We start from the raw sequence: 21,868 nt of genomic DNA, 5'->3' as shown, positions 1-21,868 counted from the left end.
CCTTCCTCCTGGACACACACACACACACACACACTTGCACACGATGCACAGGCTCCATATGAGTCATTGGGCATGCTCTGTGGCTCGCTACTGTTTGTTCCCTCACTCGCATTATCTCCCTTCCCCCACTCTCTTTCAGTGACACAGAAAACTAGTGCCCCCCCCCCTAAATTTCTTCTTTTTTTTTTCGAGTTCACTTCTTCCCAGCTTTTCACTGCCCCTCCTCAATTCTCCCAAATCATCGCTTCCCCCACGTGGTCACATGTTCTCCTCCTTGTCACTCTTGTGCAGCCTCCATGCCAAACCGCTTTCATTGTTCATTCCATCGCCTCTCAGCATCACTCCCTGGGAATCTCCCCCCCCCCCCCATTCTTCACTGCCTTTTCCAACATCCCACCCCTCCCCTGCATTCACCAGAGTGCTTGGCCGCCACTTACGCTCATTTAATGTGCATCTCTCGAGTACATTCGCTCTCCTCCTTGGCCAGGAGCGCACTGTTTTGCATCTCACATGTGAGCGGATTGCTAAAATTGTCCTGCGCTGTTCCCGCTGTAATCTGGCCAAGCTTCATTCCGCCGCTCCGGATGTAGATTGGTCAGGTTGATGTGGAGTGGGGGGTCGGAATGAGAAGCAGTGCACCCACCCCGATCCCCTCCCGTTAAATCCCCGTTAACAGATTCATTATCTTTGGGCGACATCGTGTTGGGCGTTAAGATACGGAGGGCAGCAGTGAAATGATACAGAGTCCCCCAGGGGTGTCTCCTCAATCTTAATCACCCCCCACTCTCTCTCGCTGTCTCTCTCTCTCTCTCTCTCTCTCTTCCTCCCTTGCTCACTCGCCCTCACTGAGAGCTCCTCTGCCATCCATCAACACGAGCGGCTCTCCACTGTCAGCCGACAAGCATACAATTATTGGCTATTTAATATTTCAACAGCTGCCCAAGAATTACTCGCTCGTTCTCTCCACATCGTTGCTCTCCCACCCCTTCTGCCACATATATTTTTTTTTACAAATTCTTTGGCATGTCCTCGAGCTTTTTTGTCTCTTTTTTATTTTTTTTTTGAATCTCAGCAGGATGTTTTTGCAAGAGCATCATCAGGCGTTGACTGCTGGCAGTATACGTCTTTGAGTGGGTAAATATTTCACGAGTGGCGGCGAGAAGCGGCAGAACACAAAAAGTGAAGCCTTCCAACTCGACTGTCAGAGGTAAGAAATCGATCAATCTTGCTGTCAGCCCCTTTTTTTTTTAATGGCTTTTTATGTCTGGCTTGGATGCGTTAAATATGAAATCAGATGTTAAGATGTCATGCCTATTTTGCGGCCGTCACATCGAATACACGGCTCCTTATATCACTGGAACGGGATGCAGCAAATGCTGCATTGATGCCGATGCATTCATTGCATCCACTCGTTTTTTTTTTTTTAACATTGGTAGGGAGGTGGCGACTATTTTGTGTCTGTCAACTTGCCGTGTCGTACTCTTGCGCACTGATTTGCACCGACTTACTGACTGCGCTCACTTACCTTCGGTCAGCTGCACTCACTTTGAGAGGAGAGCGCGCGCTGTCAGGAGTGGACGTTAAGCACGCAGATGAAAATGGACGTGCGGCGATGCGGATGCCGGGGGAAGCGTTGCCTCCTAGTCAAAGCGTGTAAACACACGAGATGTTCATGAATTTTCCGCCAGCTGATGGGAGTGTGTCGTAAGCCTTTCATGCCCTCCTGTAAATTCCGGTCGTGAAAGGTTGACGTTAAGTGCTGGCTCCTCTTTCTCAGCGTTGACTAATGCGATGTCGGTTGTATGCACATCATTCACATCAGCTGGAAATCTATTCGAACACAATACGCATTTCGCCATAGCTGCAAATAGCCAATGCGATGAATTTGTTCCAGGCCGTTTCCCAGGTTGCGTGGCCACACAAAATGGCCCTTTTCTCCCTTCCGTCTGCACATTGAGACATCACCGTGTTTCAGAGTCTCCAGCCGGAGATTTTGCGTGCGCGCATTTCCTCAGGCCGCCGCCATCGGTCAGCGAGCGGGCTCCAAATCACATTTATTCGTCTTCACTCACGCAAGAGGCAAGTTAACGAGATGGCATCGCTTTAACGCGAGGCTATTGTTGTGTGGCAAGCACTGACTAACTGCTGTTACCCACCGCCCACTTTCACCCCTCACGACCATCGTCACCTTATTAGGTTGGCCCAATAACTTTCTGAAATGCAGCAAACAGGTCATTCGTACCAACCACTTTTGATTTCTTTTGATACTTTTTTTATAGAAAGCCAAAAAAATGTCAGGAAAAGCCTACTGGAACACCTGAGCTTTATTTGCGGTGAATAGGCTGCACTTTAAAGGGTGCCAGGTGTGTGCTGACATGAGTTGAATTGGTTAATTCTGAACACAACCACATCCCACTTATGAGGGTGTGCAGACTTGTGCAACTCCATCTTCTCAATTGTTTGATTTGACTTCCCCTCTCAAAGACTTCATTTTGTTGAGGTTTAGTTCACATGAATGGTGGAGAAAGTTTTGGAATTAATCTTCATCTCTTTTTTTTTTTTTTTTTTGATCAACAAAACCTAGCATATGAACAGAGGTGTGTAAACTTTTCATATCCACTCTTCATGAACAAAAAGCTCTGAAATGCTTTGCGCCTGTGAAACCAGATGCCCGTGAAGGGATCAAAGTGTGACTTTCTACGACGGTGGTTTTAAAACGGGTCTAATGAACGGCGCAAACGTAAACCAAAGTTTGCTACCTAACAGCCTTGGCGGGCCTCGGCGTGTTTCCGAGCGGCTTGAAGCGCTCGGCCGCCCGGATAAAAGAATTTTCAGCTTCCATTTTAATAAGTGAAATGGGGCGTTGGCAACAATTTGATTTGTAACAGTTGGGCTGCCGGAACCATTAGGCCCAACGGGCTTATTGAGATGTGCTTAGCGCCGGCCCCATCCGGCCTCTGAGTGAGCTTTTAAACTAAATTTGAATAAAGCAATTGTCACGTAGCCTCGCCATTTGGCTGAATCCAAACTTTTATCTTGGACGGTATTGAACACAAAGACATGCTGTGTGGATCAGCGGGGAGGGTGAAAAGCATTCCGTGTTGAATATTGACTGTTGTGCCCGATGCATAATGGCCGCCTTGAATGGTTCAATCGAACATTTAGCTTGAAGTAACGGTCTCAAATTGAGGGTTGCGTGCACGCTTTGTACGTAAAGCGCCGCTTGCGCTTTGTGCTGTCCGAAAATGTGCCTTTTCATACGCGGCGACGCTCGTATCAGACGCCAACCAGGCTGTGTCTCAGCCACTGTCCCCCGTCTCTTCCCCTCATCGGATCCCAGTGTGTGTTTTGGCTAACCGGATTTGCCTTTTGTATTTACCCTACTTTCTAACCCACTTGGGCGGCTTTAAAAGACACCAAGCGCCGAGCAGTCGTCAAGAAGAGAGTCCAAACGCTGCCTTCTGGCATCGTGCTCCGATTGCATTAAATAGTATTCCTCCTCATGTTCATACATTTGCCGTGGCCCCTTCAAAGACCCCGTATAGGCCCTATATAAGCCACGCTAGTCCACACGGCATACAGTCTGTGCAAAGAAAATAACAAAAGCCGTCACGCTTTGTACAAAGTAATACCGCTCTGCAGCTTATCATTACTCTACTCATCTTGTATGAGTTCATGTGTTTCACAAACCAGAAAAAAAAAAACTTAATTGCTCTTCCACTGTCTTTACTGGACATGATGTCATGTTTGGTTCTATGTCAGGGAAAGCCTGCCAGAACAGCAAAACTTTATTTTGAGGACAATTAAAGGCACCTGTGCATTTAGTTTGACTTCCCCTCTCAAAAAAAAAAAAAATGTTGAAGGCCACATTTATTCTGTAAAACGTTTTAAAATGATCTAACTTGGTCTGCTTTTTTGTTTCACAAAAACCCAGCATTTGAAGAGGGCCAGGTAGACTTTTTTTTTTTTAATATCCGGTGTATGTACAGTTGAAGACACTTGAGCGTATATATTTTTTACCACGTGTGACTGCAGCCGACATCTTGACCCTGGCATCTCTCAGGTGATGCGGCTCTTAAATCATCCGCACTGCGCGCCGCAGGTCGGCGACTCCCGTGAAAGCTCGCCTGTCGACCTCGTCGTCCTCCGGGCTCGGCAGTGCCCTCGGCGGGGCCTTCGGTCCCCCCCGTGCACCGCTCGCACTTCACATCCTAACGACACGGACACTTCTCTCTCCCTTGCACAGGGTGTACGAGGGCATACAGTGAAGGTGGACAATGGCTGCCATGACGACGGTACCCAACTATACCCCTTCGCTGTGGGTGCGTATGTGTCACGCTCTCCCTCGGCTGGACCTCACCATGCAGATGAGGGACAACCTCTTTGCCCCTGACAGCTGGGAGTACCAGCAGGTAGTGCACGCACACACACACACACACACACACACACTTGCTACTAAGTCACATACTCTTTGGTGCACTGAAATCATCAAGTTTGCACACACATTGCGGTTTTCGTTATGTCATGCAATCGGTGTTGTATGACGCAAGAAGTCCTTGAATGCAAGTCTAGCTTTCAAATTTTGCAAATTGACTGTCATGGGTGTCGAACGGGTTTTCGTGATGTGTGGAATATATTGAGAACATCGAATTACAAGCCTTTTTTTTGTACAAGCAGTGTTAACAACGTACTGATCACTCAATCCTTTTTTTTTTCCCCAATAACAAAGGTATCCTCTCACAATACTGTATACATCAATAGTCATGCTTAAAGACGGACAGAACATTATAAAATGAACCTAAAACCGCTGCCGCCTGTAGGCATAAAAATGTAAGGTACACTGTGATAACCCCCTCTCCCCATCCCACTCCCCCCCAACCTGTCCCGTTTGGATCCGTATGCCTTTTCATGCCGGAACAGCGGCTCGGCTTCTCGTGAGCAATTCTTCAAAACGAGCTTTATTGCCATTACTCCCAGTTGAATGTTGATGTCAAACTGCAGTGGAAACACAACACAAAGAGACTTGGAGGTCTTGTATTTAAAACCACCATTTAGATTTGCCTTATACAAAAGTCCGCTAGCTTAATGCTGGCACGGAATGCAAAATGCCATAGATGGGCTAACGAAACTAGTGTCCATGTTGCGTTGTACTCTAGCAAACAGATGTTTGAACACAAACGGTATAGCAATACGTCAACAGACAAAAGAGCAATACTCACAGGCATATATTAATAAACGACTACTCTTACTCCGGCCTACTGAGCAGTTCATTTATATCTGTATGTCTCATACTTGCCCCTGATGGCCAATGAGTGCACACCAGAAAGAGCTGCACATTGAATTAATCATGATGCACCAACTGTTTAATTATTTACACTCTATTTAAGTATGTTGTTTATGTTTGTAAAAGTACAATTCTGTAGTGTGCTATTTTTTTTTTCCAAACGCTGACCGACACCATCATTATCCTTCTGAGGGCTGCCTTCCCTCATCCTCCAGCTCGCATAGGATTATTATTATTATTTTATTTTTTTTATGCTTCTCTACGAGGTCACTTAGCTGCACCTGCTCCTGTGCACGCGTGCAGCCTGCTATCAACTTGCGCGTGAAAATCCCAATTGCCGCTGGCTGCACAGCTCGGTATTTATGCACTTTGCCGTGCATAATATGAGGTCTCGCCCGTCTTAAACTAACTGTCTCACATTGCGTGCTTGTGACTTTTCTGTGGCACAAACGGGAGGATGTGGTGAGTGGGGGTGAAAAAATAAAAAATAAAAAAAGACAGACAGAGAGAGAGAGAGCAAATGATCCTGCAGAACACAAAGACAAAAGCAACTTAAAGTGCTCTGAGAAGGCAAAGAGAGAGGGAATGAGTAATGCAAGGAGGTTGCTGAGGAGAAGTCCGGGGCTGGGGGAGGCTCACAGAGAGTCAGCCAGCGGCGGCAGTGAGGGGGAGTCGCACTGAATGCGTTTAAGTAGGTCACAGATTATTAATAGAGATTCAGGCGCTGTGGATAGATAGAAAGAAAAAAGAGGGGAGAGTGGGGGAGAGAGAAAGGCGGCCGGAGTGTGGGGAAGCGGATGCGGAGGAATGGGTCGGAGTGACAGACGGCCAGATGGATGAGAGGATAATACGGGGAGATGGGCACTGAAAAATGTATTTCAGTAAAGTTGACTCGATGACACAAGGCCCGATCAGATGCCTGATATGGCTCGATGACATCATCCGTCTCCGCGTGATAGCCGACGGCTGCGGAGCCGACCACTGGTCACGAGCAAGGACTCACTTGCTTTTGCACTTGGTGGCGGGGCACCAACCACTTTGGCGGGCTGCATGCTAGCAAAACCGCTAGCAAAAAAAAAAAAAAAGTTTAACCATACTTATCTTTTCAACGTATCGCTGGCTCGAAAGCAAAGCGTGGGGAGTCTCTGGTGGCAAAACCGATTACCACCAATCCCCTTTCAAAAATAGCCACTTTTTATTCCGGCATGTTGATGCTTTGTCCCAAACCGCTTCTTCCTTGAGAGTCGCACCATGTTTTTATAGTTCAGTGAAAAACTATCATCATATAGTTTATATGCGGAGTCCTAAAACCCGATACAGGGTAGCCGCTTTTCTGTTGCTCAAGTACGGCGAAGAATTGCCAAATGGATTTTATTCCTAACTGTTTAGGTCAGTCATGTTGGGTTTGAGCATTTAATTCAATGATTCTTCGTGGACTATTAGAGGGAGAAAATAAATGATGATGATGATGATGAAGGGATTCACGAGCTAGTTCATTAACATGAGTGGAATTATTGAGTGTGTTAAATTGCAGAACATTATATTCCCTTAAATCTCTTGTGCCTGCTGCTAATGAGGGCCATGCATTACATTGTAGGATAAGCAAGATGACTTCGTACTTTAATATCTTAAAAAAAAACAAAAAAAAACAATCAAAGGGACATTTTTCAGAGCCACCCCGCTCACGTCTTCGATTCTGTCCCTCTCCCTCAGACTCTGCTGGTTTTGTCCAGTTTATCGGCCATCGCCCTCGTTATCTCCCTCTTGGTGGTTCTGTCCTTCCTCATACACTACTGCTGCTGTCACCGCGGCGACCGCGGCGAGGGATCCGAGGAAGAGGAGGAGGACGAAGATGGCAGCACGGGTCACGGCTACAGCGGCAAGAAGGGCCGAGGGATCTGCTGCGTCACGTGGGTGGCCGTGGCGTCGGTCACGCTGTGCTGGTGAGGAGGCGGATGGATGCATGTCATTTTTAAAACGCTGTTGCCGTGGCGATGCACTGCCTTCACCCGTTAGATGGGGAGGAAATTTGAATATCGTGGAATTGGGCTCTGATCAATATGGAGGAGGGGGGGGCGGTGGGAGGGATAGGTCGAAGACATTTCAAAGTGTCTATTCGGAGGAATCCTTGAGATACGCATTCAGGAAGATGGACGAATTCTGTAGAAAGAACGAACGGTAGAAATCGCGTGACCGGAGAAAAAATACATTAGGTACATGTGCACAATCAGAAGAATTTCATGATATAATCGAACCGCGTCATGCTGGGAGTTGTTTAAATGGATATAAAATTAGAGAGATTAGTTTGCCAAATACACAATGCAGTACTATATATGGAGTACAGTACTGCATTGTGACATATTCACACTTTTCATACAGTGGCTAGAAAACGTCTACACATTGGGGGGAAAAAAAACAAACGATAATTGGTGACGAAGTGCAGTCCGTACAATATTTGCCCTATAAAAAGTATCCAAAGCAGGATGTGACATCAGTATGATAGAGCGGCACGTTGACGTCACCAACCACGACGACGACGACACAGCCGCAAGGCATTTACTTAAGGTTGAGCGGCAGCAGCAAAGTCGTGAATCACGTGCTGTCATCGCCTTCAGCAGCAGCAGCAGCAGCAGCAGCATCGTAATCATGTGCTTTTTTTTTTTCTCAGCAATGTCACCAAAAACAAGAGGAAGGCCTACTTGACATCTGACTCATGTTGTGCTGCTCTTTGCCAACCTCGACGTGTGACATGATGACACACATACGATATATTACTTTGCTTAACAACACTTCTGTTTCAGAAGGAAGCAAAAGTCACATCAGTGAAAAGTCATGGCCAGAATTCTGTAACATTATTACATTGTGTTAATCCTCTGGGCTCTATGACTACCATTTATATCTATCTTTCAGATTTTTTATTTATTTTTTATCTATCTTTTAGATCTATCTATTGATGTACATCCGAGTGATGTCATCAGATGTAAACTTGACATGCGGTCTCCCCCTTATGGAGCGTCCTGTAATTGTAGTCCCTTCTGAGCAGATGTGCGGGACAGCTAATGGCGGTGTTTTAATTGAGTGTGGCTCCCCTGTACAGATGGTGGCTTTTTCGTCTCTGCTAAGGAAAAAAAAAAAACAGTCTCAGTGATTTCAAGTAACGTTTGCATTGGGCGGCTCGCAATGCAATCCTTAAGACACCCTCCCCCCCCCCCCCCCCCAATCGCCCGCCCGTTTTGTAATCTGGGTCACATTCTATGGGAGATTGGGTCATACCATTTGTCTGTGGTCGGAGGGGATTTGATGAACAGCTGGCCCGAGTCTTAATCTGAATATTTGAATAAGAGAATGGTGTGTAAACACGCTGCGGTTAAAATTTCCATTGCTGTCCTTCAAGTGGGCTCTTTAATTCTCAGCATTGCCGTTTGCGCGTTCACCAAGACATATCGCATCCTTGCCATCTCATTCGTTTCAAATGTACAGTCACGCATTGCTCTCCACGCCTCTGCTATCTGCTCGCGCAGTCTTTTCACGTTTCCTCTCCCTCCTTCCTTCTCCTCTGCCTCCCTCTTTTGCAGTGTTGCCATAGGCATCGGTTTCTATGGCAACAGCGAGGCTAATGATGGGATGTATCAGTTGACCTCGTCTCTTCTCACAGCCAATTACACGCTAGCTTCCATCGATTTGCTGGTGAGTGGTGCTCTCTGCAAGTAAAATGTCATGCGGAATCCCTACCCGGCTTCGCGCAGCTTGCAATTGCGTGTGTGTGTGTGTGTGTGTGTTTGTGCATGTTTGTGTGTGTGTGTGTGTGTGTGTGTGAGAGAGAGTGAAAATGGCATACAAATGTCGCTCTGATTGATTTTCCCCTCCTGGTCAAACAGCGGTTAGTGTGTCACTTTGCTAATTGTCCCCCTTCCGGAGCAGTCTGCGAATTTTGCAGGTCAGTCAAATCCGATGGTGGATGATGAATTTGGTACCTGGTCTTTCAGTGGGGACTTACCCAACTTCACCCAAATCTTATTACCACCATTATCATGTTTCAGTTAAACTGTGATCCAGGGACAGTGTGAATTTATGTGTGTGTGTGAAAATTGAGACCATTGATTGCCACAAAAACAGTTGTCAAGAAGGAGCCACTTTTAAAAGCAGCTGCACGGCAAGAAAAGAAATGGAACTGCGCTGAATGTTTTATGACCTTCAGGAACACCGAGTGCAGGTGCTGCTGATCTGATCTGAGCAGCACTATTAGGGGGGGATGCTCTGCTCCACTTAAAAACTCACGCACTCCCTGAGGTAAAAAGTTGACTTCTTCGTTAACTCTCTCACAGTATATAAACGCCTTAATACACTCACACATAAAAAGAGCTTTCAGATAAAAGGAAAAACAAACAAACTGGAACTTGAGTGCCTTGACTCGCATCAGCAGTTGTCCAGCTCAATTGCGACATGCAGTTGGATAGCGATAGCTAGCGATGCCGATACCCCCGTAAAATACATCTGGCCTGCAAATAGGCCACTGGTGTGTGGCAGGTTTAGAGCACCCCGTTGTTGGCCCTGAGTACACGCGCGTCACACAGAGAAAGGCAGAGTAGTGATGAGGGAGAACCTTTTTCATTTATTATTAATAAAAGGCGGCACAGCGATCGACTGGGTAGCACGTCCGGCCTCACAGTGCAGAGGTGCAAGGTTCGATTACGGCTCTGGCCCTCGTGTGTGGAGTTTGCTCGCGTGGGTCCTCTCGGAGTTCTGCGGTCTCCTCCCACATTCCAAAAAACATGCACAGTAGCTTCATTGTTTACTCTAAATTGTCCCTATGTGTGACTGTGAGCGCGAATGGTCTTTTTTGTCTACAGTGTGTGTGAGACCTGCGATTGGCTGGCAACCGGTTCAGGGTGTCCCCCGTCTACTGCCAGAAGATGGCCGGGATAGGCTGCGGCACGCCCTCGACCCTCGTGAGGATAAGCGGATTAGAAAGTGGATGGATGGATTAATTTTAAAAGTCCAATGTGATAGTCAGAGAGTAGACGAGTGCTTCAAGCTGGTATGGCTTCTTTCGAGTTATTGTGGCGTGGGAAAGCCTCCTTGATGATCCGGTGGGATATTGTCCATTCGCCGGACACTTAAAACCAGTGGTGTTGTCATACTAGGTCCTTCCACAACAAAAGTCATCCAAGTGGACCTTTATAGAGCTTGTTTTCTGCACTTGGAACGGAGAAAGGCAATACCCAAACTGTTTTCATAATGTTGGAAGCATACAATAGTCCCTGAGGTCATCAGGAAACACTAAGCTTGTGTCTCGAGACTTTTGTTTGTGTACCGAATGTGTTAGGCAACTTAGTGAAGCACTTGAGGCATACTTGCGGTTCAGACAGAGGAGGACCTTCACTTGTCTGTCACAGATCCGACCACAACTTAAGTGCATCCCAAATTTGCGGTTTACTCACATCCTCCTCCTCCTCCCTTTCCAGATTTCGGATACAATCAATGGTCTGCAGCTGTCCGTCTCGGGCCCGCTGACCACAATGGAGGAGATGTTTACGGGCAGCAAACCCTTCCTGGTTTCCACGCGGAACTGCCGGCGGTTATCCGAAAACATCATCAACCTCCTCTCCTCCATCTCTGCGGCTCGGTCCGGCTTGGACGCGGGGCCGGGGAACGACAGCGGGGTCAGCGGGGCCTCCATTATCCCTCTGACCCCGGTGCCGCCCTCGGTGGCCCCCACGGTGGCGCCGTCGGGCGGCCTGATGCCCGGCCCCTTTTCACCTGGCTGGGCGGCCAACACCTTAATGATGAATGAGGACTACAGGTGAGGGGAACACGAGCAAGGGTATAATAGTTTGGGATTTGCCATTAGTGCAGATATTTCGGAGTATCTAGCCATCCATCCATTTCCTGATCCGCTTATCCTCACAAGGGCCGCGGGGCGTGCTGGAATCTATCCCAGCCGTCTTCGGGCAGTAGGCGGGGGACACCCTGAACCGGTTGCCAGCCCATCGTAGGGCACACAGTAGTGAACAACCAGCGGCGCTCGCACTCACACCTCGGGATAATTTGGAGTGTTCCATCAACCTGCCAGGCATGTTTTTGGAACCTGGGAGGAAAGCGGAGTACCCGCAGAAAACCGATGCAGGCACGGGGAGAACATGCAAACCCCACACAGGAAGGCATATTCTCCATTATTTTTCAGTAAAAATTTTGCTTTGGCGCCATCTTGATGTCTGCCAACATGTTGAAGTTAGTCGAAGAGCTTCATGTAGTGCTTTGCCGCCATATTGTGGCATTTACAGCAAAACATTGTATAGTCCAGATCAGATTTTTTTGGAGGGGGTGGGGGGGGGTTGAGAGCGGAGATCATGGCTTGGATTTGAAGCCTCATTTTATTCCCTTTTCAAAGTCATAATAGATTTTTTTTTTTTTTTTTTAAGAATCCAAACAAACCGCACAAATGTGTTGTTTCTTCATTTGGTTTTCCATTAAAAACTTTGCTTCCGCGTTTAACCGCACATGAATGCTTCGGAATCATTGAACAAATCATTTATCCATCTTACCAGTGTGTCTTCACATAAACAAACCACACACGCGCATACACACGGAGGAGAAATGGCGCAGCCTTTCCCCACAACATCCTCACCACACATTCCTCTGCTCAGGAACGGAAGTGCTGTGTTTGCATGTCTTCGCTAACCCTAAAATGGAAAATCTGTTTTGCTTTGTTTTTTTTTTTTTAGGTGGTTGTCATACGTCATGCTGCTACTGCTGGACCTCATTGTGTGTCTGTTCATCCTGCTCGGACTGGCCAAGCAAGCACGATGGCTGCTTATTTTGTGCGTAAGCCGTCACAAATTTGCGTCTTGGTCCACGCGCGTGTCCTCCTGACGCCGGCGTTTTACGCTATTCCCTGCAGGATGACGGTGCTGGCGTGGCTGGCTCTCTTCCTAAGCTGGGGCTCGCTGGGCTTGGAGACGGCCACCGTGGTGGTGAGTGGGCCCCGTGGTGCACGAGTCGAGCTAGGAGATGGTGGGCACGTAATGCCGACGGAGGTGGCAAAAATACTCACGCGGTGCACAAGTCGAAGTACAGATACTCGGTGACATACATTCCTGATTGGGACGTACGGTGCGAAAGAAACAAACAAAAACAAAACACGTATTTTGTTTTCATCTATCAGTGCGGCCCGGGACCAGTGCGGCCCGGGACCAACTGGCCCCGCAGATCGGCACGGGGGGAGGGGCGCATGTGACCCCCGGGGAACATGCTTATGCTTGTCTGTTTTGCCGTGCTGGAATAAAGTGTAATTGAACATCTTTTGAACACTTTTAATAACCAGTACACAATATTTGTCAAGTACATTAACCTTTGGCGTCAAATGGATTTGTTTTCACCCATTTAGTTCGGTCAAATTTTCATTCGATACGATTTCATGATTTTTTTATTTTTTATTTTTTAAACCCCTGATGGCATGCCAAGCGCAGCCAGCGTGTAAGCTATCTGCACCCATTGTGTCGAACCGAGAACCTCGGAGGGAGCGCCGCAGCGATGGCGGAGCACCCAAAAGACAGGGGGAAAAAAATGGAGCAGCGATTAAATATTCAATGCGCGTCTCCGAGCAAAGCGTGCCCCGGTGGATGCGTGGGCGTTTGGCTCGGAGACGCAACGACGGAAGATGAAGGGAAGCGCTCCGAGCGGGAGCGCGGGCAGAGAGGGGGGACGAGTTGGAAAGGTGGCGGAAGACGGCTTCCCGGCTCTCTTCTCGGGCCCTTTGGGGATTTCGCTCGGCTCAAACACAAAAAGTGGCATCAGCGCCATCCAGTCAGAGTGAAACTCACAAACGGGGAGGGAGTCGTAACCTTTTTTGACATGAGTTGGTAACAGCGCGCAGAGGGAGCTTTTCCAGCTTTCCCCTTGAAAGAATGTGTCAAGAGGCCAAATAGTGGCTGTTTTTCTGCTCTGCTGCCTGTTTTGTGTCACCCGGAGCTGATGGGAGATGTCCCAAAGCCCGTTTTGTCCACACAGAGACGCTCTGTCTCTGGCTCGTGAGAAGGAAACAAAGGGCTCGCTGTGGGCCCGGCCCAGTTTATTCTGTCCTCCGTGGCCACTTTGACGCGCCAGATTGGGCTTGCTTCTCTCTGGGACTATCGCTCCCTCTTCTGGTGAGTGCATTCCGATTGGAGTACATTCATAACATCTTCCAGCACGTCACCAAGCAAAAATGCGACAAATCTCGTCGTCGTCTTTCCTCATTGAAATAATCGCAAATCCCAAAGAAAATCAAAAAAGGAAAGTAGCACTGTAGAATATTTTTTTTTAAATCAGTCATGTCACAAGTCAATTGAATGAAAAGTGAAAATTGTTTTTGCCATATTTTGTGCTTCAAAATATGGACATTGTGCTGCTGCTTCTGCTGTGTAGGCCATGGCCACTTGGTGGCAGTATAATGCAGACATATGGATAGAAACGAAGACTGTTCCATTTTACTCCTCGGTAAGCCGCAGTTATATTCGTCATTCTTTGCAGAGGATGAATAATATATGCTTACATGTGCCTGTAATTGGTCGGCTCTCGCAGAGGGAGGGAAGAGGAGGAGATGAGCGTTTATGTGATCATCGGCATGTTTACAAGCGATTTTTAATCCTGCCAATCGGTTCGCTGTATTGATTCGTGAAAAAATAGGAACTTGAAGTTTCTACCTGACATCGAACAAATATTGAAATGGAGGTTTGCAAATAAAGGCCAGTGCTTGTGAGAGTGTTTGGAGCAGCAAAGAAGGCCGCTCTTCTGCAGTCTATTGACGATCTGGGGGGGGCTTATGCGAATGGAAAGATATGAGAGGCTGGTGCAAGTTTATTGAGAACAGCAGCATTGTGTCTATTTGTGGCCGCGTGCCATCTGCAGCCTGTCAGATATGTCAAGAGGCGAGTATGTCACTCGGTCATCGTGCTGTCTCTCTGACTGTACGCTCCCTCCTCTGCTTCCTTGTTTGACTTTTTTTTTTTTTTTTTTACCCCGCTCGCAGGCCCTCAGCGACTTCTGCACCGATCCAAACATGTTTGTGCTCAACTCCACAAACTTCAACACGGGAACCAGCTCAGGTACCCATTGCCAACCTCCCCACCACACACACACACACACACAAAATGGTGGTTGTTGTCGCCGTCCCCCTCGGCCGCCATGCATCTGTGCCCACGTCAGCAGAACGGTGTATGATGATGCTGGATAATCCCACATGACCTCCTTTGTGTTCTCGCTCTGTTTGCCGCTCAGATGTGCTGGATTATTACCTGACCTGCAGCCGACGCATGAACAGTCCGTTCCAGCAGGTACCAAGACTTCTGCCTCCGTCGTATAGAACACGCATGCGTGAGCTACACTTGCACAACCTCATCAGAGCCAATAAGATGTAACCAGAATTCCGCCTTTACAAACAGAGTTATCATTAATTGGTGTGGATCATGTCACGAAATCAGGTTAAAATAAGGACAATCCATCGGAATACATGGCCATGCATTTCGAGTTATCGCAGTAAAAGCCGAATTTTTAATACGGCTCTTACTTGATTAGATATAATCGAGTACATCCACCGGATGTAATGTTATAGCATACTGCTTGGGTGCGATGCTCGTCAATAAATCTCCCTGCTCTGTCTTCAGCTCCTCACCCAGTCACAGAGGGCGCTGTCCAATATCCACACACACCTTTCTAGCGTGGAACGTAACGCCCTCACACCGTTCCCCAAAGCCGAGGTGGGTTTGAGTCATCCTGGGGGGAGAAACCCCCCCCCCCCCCCCCCAAAAAAAAAAACGTCGGTCACGTCCCCGTATTGATTTCCGCTCGCGGGACACTTTTCTTGCAGAAATCACTCAGGGATGTTCAACAGATTCTCAACAGCACGGAGGGCAACTTCCATCAGCTGGTGGCGCTGCTCAACTGCCGAGGCCTCAACAAGGTACCGAGCAGTGGCGGGCTGTGATATCTGCCCACTCAGCGGTGACTTAATCCGCCTCTTCGTACCGCCGCAATCGCAACGTTGCAATTCTAGAAACCAATGGATAACATCATGCAACTGTTCCACATACATGATGGGTCAACATTGATTCGAACATGTCCGTCCCGCAGGACTACATCGACTCACTGAAAGGCCTGTGCTATGACGGGATGGAGGGGCTGCTATACCTCTCCCTATACTCGTTCCTCTCGGCTCTGGCCTTCACTGCCATTCTTTGCTCTCTGCCCGGTGCCTGGAGGAGTTTCCCAAGGTGAGGGAGGAAGACCCTAAAAACAAACAAAAAAAAAAAACAAAAAACAAAAAAACATCCACCTACTGTTACTCCGGATGAGAAGTTTATTCTCGATGCTGCTACTGCACACGATTTTTAACCTTCTTCCCAACTGCCACAGTTTGAATGTGTGTCAGTCAAGAAGAAGACGTTAGGTGAGGTAAATTGCCTCCAGGGGAGATGAAACGCATGCGGTAACTTACATTTTAACAGGTGAGTTGATTCCAATATAGATGTGGTGGAAATTCCAAGAATTTGGTCACTTACTGCGACGACTCCATCAAAGATTGTAGACATACCTGTGAGAAAATGTTTTCGACACGCCCCGTGGAGGAGGTTTGGTGATCAGTCACTAATGCAAAGCCAAAGACGCCAAGACTAAAAATGACTCTTGATGTTCCGTCTTTATCCACCTTCTCGATGTTCGCCATCCATCCTCACACATCTCCATCTTTCTCTCTTCCATGGGCGCCGTTTGGCCAGTGATTCGGAAGAGTACGAGGACTCGGACAGCGAGAGTGAGGACCCCTTCACTTCCCATCAGGCACGTAGACAGACGGCCTCGGGGTCTCAGCGCGGGGCCATGGCCCCCTTCTATAATTACCCGGGGGCCGGGTGGACACCCCCCTTTTCTAGCGCGCCGCCCCTCCCGTGAGTAACACCAGACACACGGACACGCAGACAGACAGACAGTCAGACAGACAGACGGAAGCTTCCAGATGTTGCAGGAGAGTCCATCATACAAATCACATGTAGACTTGCATATTACATATACCAACCAGCCATAATATTAAATACGCTGGCACAATCTAATGAAATCCAATTGAAGAGGTTTATAAAAGGTTGGCTGTAATTTGCATCGGTGTAGAACAGCTCTGTCTGTCTCTCTCTCTCTATCTATCTATCTGTCTATCTATCTATCTATCTATCCATCTGTCTATCTATCAATCTGTCTCTGTCTGTCTGTCTGTGTGTGTGTAGCTAACCACCGAGGTACCTAGCTAGCCAACCTCCTAGCTAGCTAGTAAGCTATTTTGCTATTAGTAGTTGTAGTAGTAGTACAAGTAGTCGTTGTAATAGAAATAGTACAAATTGTTGTTTTAGGTGTAGTAGATATCATCACAGAAACAGTAGTGGAAGTGGTAGACATAGTATTGGAAGTAGAATTAGTAGTAGAAGTCCAAGTCGTCGACAGGTAGAATTGGGAGGTAGTAGCAAAAATATTGGGGGTACAGTAGAAGCAGTAGGAGTTGTGGTAGATGTAGCAGAGGTAGTAGTTGTGTTCAAAATAGAAAAAAAAATAGTATTTCACTGAATAGAAAGTAGTTACAGAAGTAGGAGAAAGTGTAGTAGAAGTACCTGTTGTAGTGCCGGTATCGTCGTGTAAAATTGTAGGAGTAATGGTTGATAACCATATTGGCATCATAGTTATTTTTCTGATAATGAAATAAACAATATAACAGTAGGGGGTATTAAAGTAAAAATAGTTGTAGTCGTCATAGTGATGGTAGAAGTAGTCTTTGAAATTGTCCGAGTATTGTAGATAGTCAAAGTAGAAATCCTAGTCGTAGTCGTGGTAGAAGAAGTAGAAAACCATCAGACCATCCCCGTGAGGGGATATTCCACCACTGCAACCTACAACAGCAATCAAAGCTCTCCGGCTGAGCGTTACAGCATTCACTTTTTATTTTTTTCCATCCAGCTCTTTTATTGGATCTCACCGGATTGTGCAGGTGTATCGAAGGTTGCGTCCACTCGGTCTGCATTTCAATTCCACGTCCCTCCTTCATCATATCCAAGTTTGACCGTAACCAGGACACACTAGAGGCAGTCAGTGAGCCTTGGCACGCTCCTACACTACCATGCGCTTTTCCACACGCAGCACTAGTTGCTCCTCCGCAGACAGACAGATATACAGACAGGTCAACACGGACGCCAGTGTAGACAGAGGAGCGGACACAAATACAGAGGCCTGTCTGTCTGTCTGTCTGCCCGTGTTTCTGTCCAATTCGTCCGTCTGTCTCGAGTGTTTTCCGGACAGACCACGCAGGCCCGCCATTTTTTTTCCCTTCACCCCAGACTCGAAATTCCGGCGTCACAATCTCCACATAGTAAGACCGCTGCTGTGTTTTTTGATGGGGATTCGGGGAGGGAGTGGGGGTAAATTGGCAAGGAAACCCGAGTAGGTACCGACCTTTTCTACCCTCCGCATCACTCGTCATCACTTGTCTCCTCACTGTGATCTCTCCTGGCCGTTTTTCTCATCGTGACTCCTCACACCTCTAACATCTTTTGTTAAGCGCAGTCCCACGACGGAAAGCCGTTGGATTCCATGTACTAGTACACTGTCCTCACGTCAAAGATAATTCAGGGCGTTGCTACGATGACTTTGTCTTACTGCTGTGGCACTAGTTGTGTAAAAAAAAAAAAAAAACATAACTAGTAAGCTGCAGCACTGAATTGCCTTCCCAGTGAGGTCCGAGAGTGTATGGGTAGAAAATTATCAAGGATATGGAACAAATGCTCCAATGGCTTTCCATGTAATAGACTCACTGCAGGCCACCACATCAGGAACAGCTGTGCAATCCAATGACAGTTTCTCGCATCGTCCTGTCAGATTCAAAACATCTCTCAATGTGACACGGGGCAGTTTTGCATCAGGAGAATTGGAAAAAGACACCCTATTACTATCATCAATTCAAAAGTTTGGGGGTCACTTTAGATTTTTTTTTTTTTCACGGCACATTAATAATGTCAGATTTGTATTGACTGAGCTGAGGAAGAGGAACGCATTTTACAATTGTACGGTCCGATGAAATATGCAGTTGAATCGTCCTTTCGGACATCAAGGAGGATGAGTTTTTAATTTTCTGTCTGTCGCTGCACGTCGCTGGTATAGCGAAGTGAACAAAGACACGCGATTTGAAAAATCGGACCAATTACCCGAAGTGAAATCGGATGACTGGGAATCACTGCTCCAGACTGCATTTCTGTTTCATTCAGGGAGACGGTGCTTTTCTTTCAAAAAGAAGGACAATTCGAAGGGACTGCAAACTTTTGAACGATGTCATTTCATCAAACGAGATCAAAAGCGAAAATGGGAAACCAGAGAGAGCGGAAGCAACGAGGAAGGTCTACTTTGCTTTCTTAAAACGAAATTAGAGTTAACATGGAATTGGATGTGATTGGACTGCGCAGGTCGACCTAAGTGGCACTAACACGCACCAGTAACCAGTGGGAGTGCTTTCCAAATAGCTTTTTTTCTCTCTCTGTCTCTCTTCCCCCATCACGCATTCACGAGCACGGCAACCGAAATGCTTGCACCTCCAGTCAGGAGCGGAGATGCACGCCTACTCAAAGCGAGCGAGAGGGAGAGAGCGGGAGCTGTGCTTTGTGCGCTTGATCTCTAACCGCTGATTCTCCCTCTTCCCTTTTTTACCTGCCCTCGACTCCTGTGCCACCGTCTCCCGTCTCTCTCGACGTGTCTTCTTCATCCTCCATCCCTCCTCCTCCTCCCCTTTGTCTCTTTCTACTCTCTCTACGCAGGACTCCAAACGTTTCCTCCAATGGCAACCCTGGCTATGAGAGCCTCCCCTTGACTGACAGGCAGTCCCCACCCCCCTCTGTGAGTTCCTCTGTTCTTGTGTGTGCCATTTTATCATCATGCTCGTCGCCGACTAGTGTAGGACTAGGGAAAACTTTGTTCTACCGGAGCTCATTTCACGTCACTTTTTTTTTGTTCCCCCTCAAACCGCGCATGAAATTGAACTCTATTCAGGGATTGAGGCCTGCCGCGAATATTCCCGAATACTTGATGTCCCCTGTGGTGGGGCAAAGCACTACGTTGGGCTCAATAAAGATCCTCAGCTCACTTCAACGTAGTTTCTTGGTACCAAGCTACCACAAGATGATGACAAAGCAATACTTTTATTACTTTGGCCAGAGCACAAAAAAAAGCAAATACCAGAGGGTGGTTTGGAAAAAAAAAACAACAACATGAATATGTGACTTTGTGAATGTCAGACCACAAATATGCCGCAAATAGTCACAACAGCAAAAATCCACGTACAACACATTTCTGGTGCCAAGAAAGTTTCAGGGTATTTTGATGTCGCTGAATCAGAAAATATTTCTTCCAATTTGGTTGTAGTTTTGAAGTATTCCATTTTTTTAACAAGTGCCAATAATCCCCAAATTATGACTTTGATATTCTCTTTATGCTCCAATTTTGATATATTAATTGTAAAAATATCAAGACCTCAAACAAAAATAGAGCCAATTCAACAAACATATGGCATTGGAGATTTTTTAAAAATGGGAGGAAAAAAATTAACGTTTTTAACCCCTCCTAAAAAAAACGTTACTCAACCACCCATGACTGGTTTCCTTTTTTTTTTTTATGAAAAAAGTCTATTTTTAAGAATTGAGGGGAAAATACAAATAGGCAATTTCCATGGGTCCTACTTTACTCAGAAAAAGTTTGGGATGTTGCTCACGGGTCGTAGGTCCCCCACCCCTACATTAGCAGACTGGTGTGCGGGGGGGGGGGGGTCACGACATGAAATGACCTGCGTTTTCTGGCAAAAGGCCGTCAGCTGTTGTGGCGTGTTCATGGATTCCAGATGACATTGGCGTGCTTGAATGACATCTGTGTTCTTTTTCCGCAGTACTCTCCCAGCATGCTGACTGGTTACGGGGGAAGTCAATCGCACCCTAACCCCGCCCATTCGAGGAACCTGTATTCACGTTGATAACTATTTTTCTTTTCTTAGGAAATGTATAGAAGAAGAAAACAAATGTTTAGTTTTCATATGAATGGACACTTTAAAAGGAACGGAAACGAATTTTAAAGAAGCAAAACGATGGCTTTAGTGTTGCGTATAATGAGGCTATCACAGAAGTGTATTATTCCGACAATTCTGATGATTAGAAGCACTTATTTAAAAAAAAAAAAAAAAAATGGAGCAGGACTAAAAATGACTGTGGGCACGCCGGTAGGATGTGAAACCAAACCCCCCCCTTGTTTGTCCAAACTGTGTAAGCTGTGAACAGTGGTGAGGCACGTGGAGAATGTTATTGACGTGACTACATGATGTAGTTTTTATATTCTTCAATGTATCACCCGTTTATTTGAAAGTTGTTTTATATACATATAAATATATAAATATGAAACTGTTGTAGAAAAAGCACTGGCACGTAGCAACAAAGCACATTTTTTTCTGTCAATGGTTATGCAGTTCCCCCTCACTTGCTATATATTTTTTATTATTACTTTTTATAGGTGGTAATTCTGTATTTTCTGTGTATTACCTGAATGGTATTGAGTATATCTCACTGTCTATATATCGCAAGAATAATCATTTCTCTTTAAAAAATAATAATAATAATCACCACGGTTGAGGGCTACGAGACCCTTCTTTGAATGGAGAACCCTTAAAGAACAGCAGCAACAGCGGGTACAGAGCAATAAAACTAATGTACAGTGGATATAGAAAGTCTACACACCCCTGTTCAAATGCCAGCTTTTTGCCATGTAAAAAAAAAAAAAAAAGACAAGATAAATCAGTTTAAAAAGAGAGAGAGATGTGTGTATATATACTGTATATCCGAATTAGGGTGTGCACATTTTTGCAACCACACAATGTCATTTGGTTTTGCTTACCCTCCGAATCAGATTTCGCTTTGGCCACAATGGTGGTCAAAGTTTCGAAAAGGATTTATTTTGCACAATTTTTTTTTTTTTAGATCACAAAAGCCTGCCATTTGAACAGGGGTGTGTAGACTTTTTCTATATCCGCTGCAAAGCACAGCATTGGGTCTCCACAATTGTTTTTTTTTGTGTGTGTGTGTGTGTGTATATTACGGTATGTTGGAGATTTCATTGAGTCCTCCTCAAGCCCTACCACTCGACCGTGTTAACCCCTCCAACTGAGTTTGTACTCTCAATGCTCCTTTTGAATGGCATCCTTTTACACTCAAGAGTCTAATATGAATAACAGTAATAAAAAAATGTAACAATAACCTCACGCTCAACGTGTTTTTGGCAGTCGTTGAACTCCGCAAAGATGCACATTGAACCCTCTGACGTGCAATTTGTGTCCATCTCACGTCCTATTTTTGAACCAGTTTTGTTGCGTTGATGCAAATGTAGTGAAACGAGGGATGTAGCAGACATTTATGTTCTCAAATCAAAATGGTGACCATCATTTGAGGCAATGTAATACAGTACGTTTGTGTCCTTGCGTCTGTGGCCACAATTGCAAAGGAGAGTGACAGTTGAACAAAAAAAAGAACAAGTGTAGACCGATAACAG

General features: G+C 46.4%; 1 protein-coding gene across 5 annotated transcripts; it reads left to right on the top strand.

The window, feature by feature from the left end:
- The first annotated feature begins 213 nt into the window (after positions 1-213).
- Positions 214-21,576, top strand: ttyh1 (tweety family member 1). 5 transcript variants are annotated; one of them, XM_086114034.1, is made up of 15 exons: positions 385-1,207; positions 4,247-4,412; positions 6,998-7,227; positions 8,860-8,971; positions 10,750-11,087; positions 12,010-12,105; positions 12,186-12,258; positions 14,295-14,370; positions 14,543-14,598; positions 14,929-15,021; positions 15,132-15,224; positions 15,395-15,534; positions 16,039-16,206; positions 19,102-19,180; positions 20,223-21,576. In XM_086114034.1, exons 2-15 carry the CDS (start codon positions 4,278-4,280, stop codon positions 20,304-20,306), a joined length of 1,773 nt encoding a protein of 590 aa, XP_085970160.1. In that variant the 5' UTR covers positions 385-1,207; positions 4,247-4,277; the 3' UTR covers positions 20,307-21,576. The 5 variants fall into 5 exon arrangements, with proteins under 5 accessions (XP_085970161.1, XP_085970160.1, XP_085970163.1 ...); XM_086114039.1 differs by having other exon boundaries at positions 397-1,207; positions 16,039-16,099; XM_086114035.1 differs by lacking the exons at positions 19,102-19,180; positions 20,223-21,576 and adding an exon at positions 17,635-17,960 and having other exon boundaries at positions 214-1,207.
- The last annotated feature ends 292 nt before the right edge of the window (positions 21,577-21,868 follow it).

Source organism: Hippocampus guttulatus, chromosome 6 (genome assembly GCF_054856545.1).
Source record: "Hippocampus guttulatus isolate MCC_2025c chromosome 6, RoL_Hgut_1.0, whole genome shotgun sequence".
Classification (NCBI taxonomy): Eukaryota; Metazoa; Chordata; class Actinopteri; order Syngnathiformes; family Syngnathidae; genus Hippocampus; species Hippocampus guttulatus.
The sequence above is the reverse complement of the archived record's forward strand: the minus strand, read 5'-3'. Positions and strand labels throughout refer to the sequence as shown.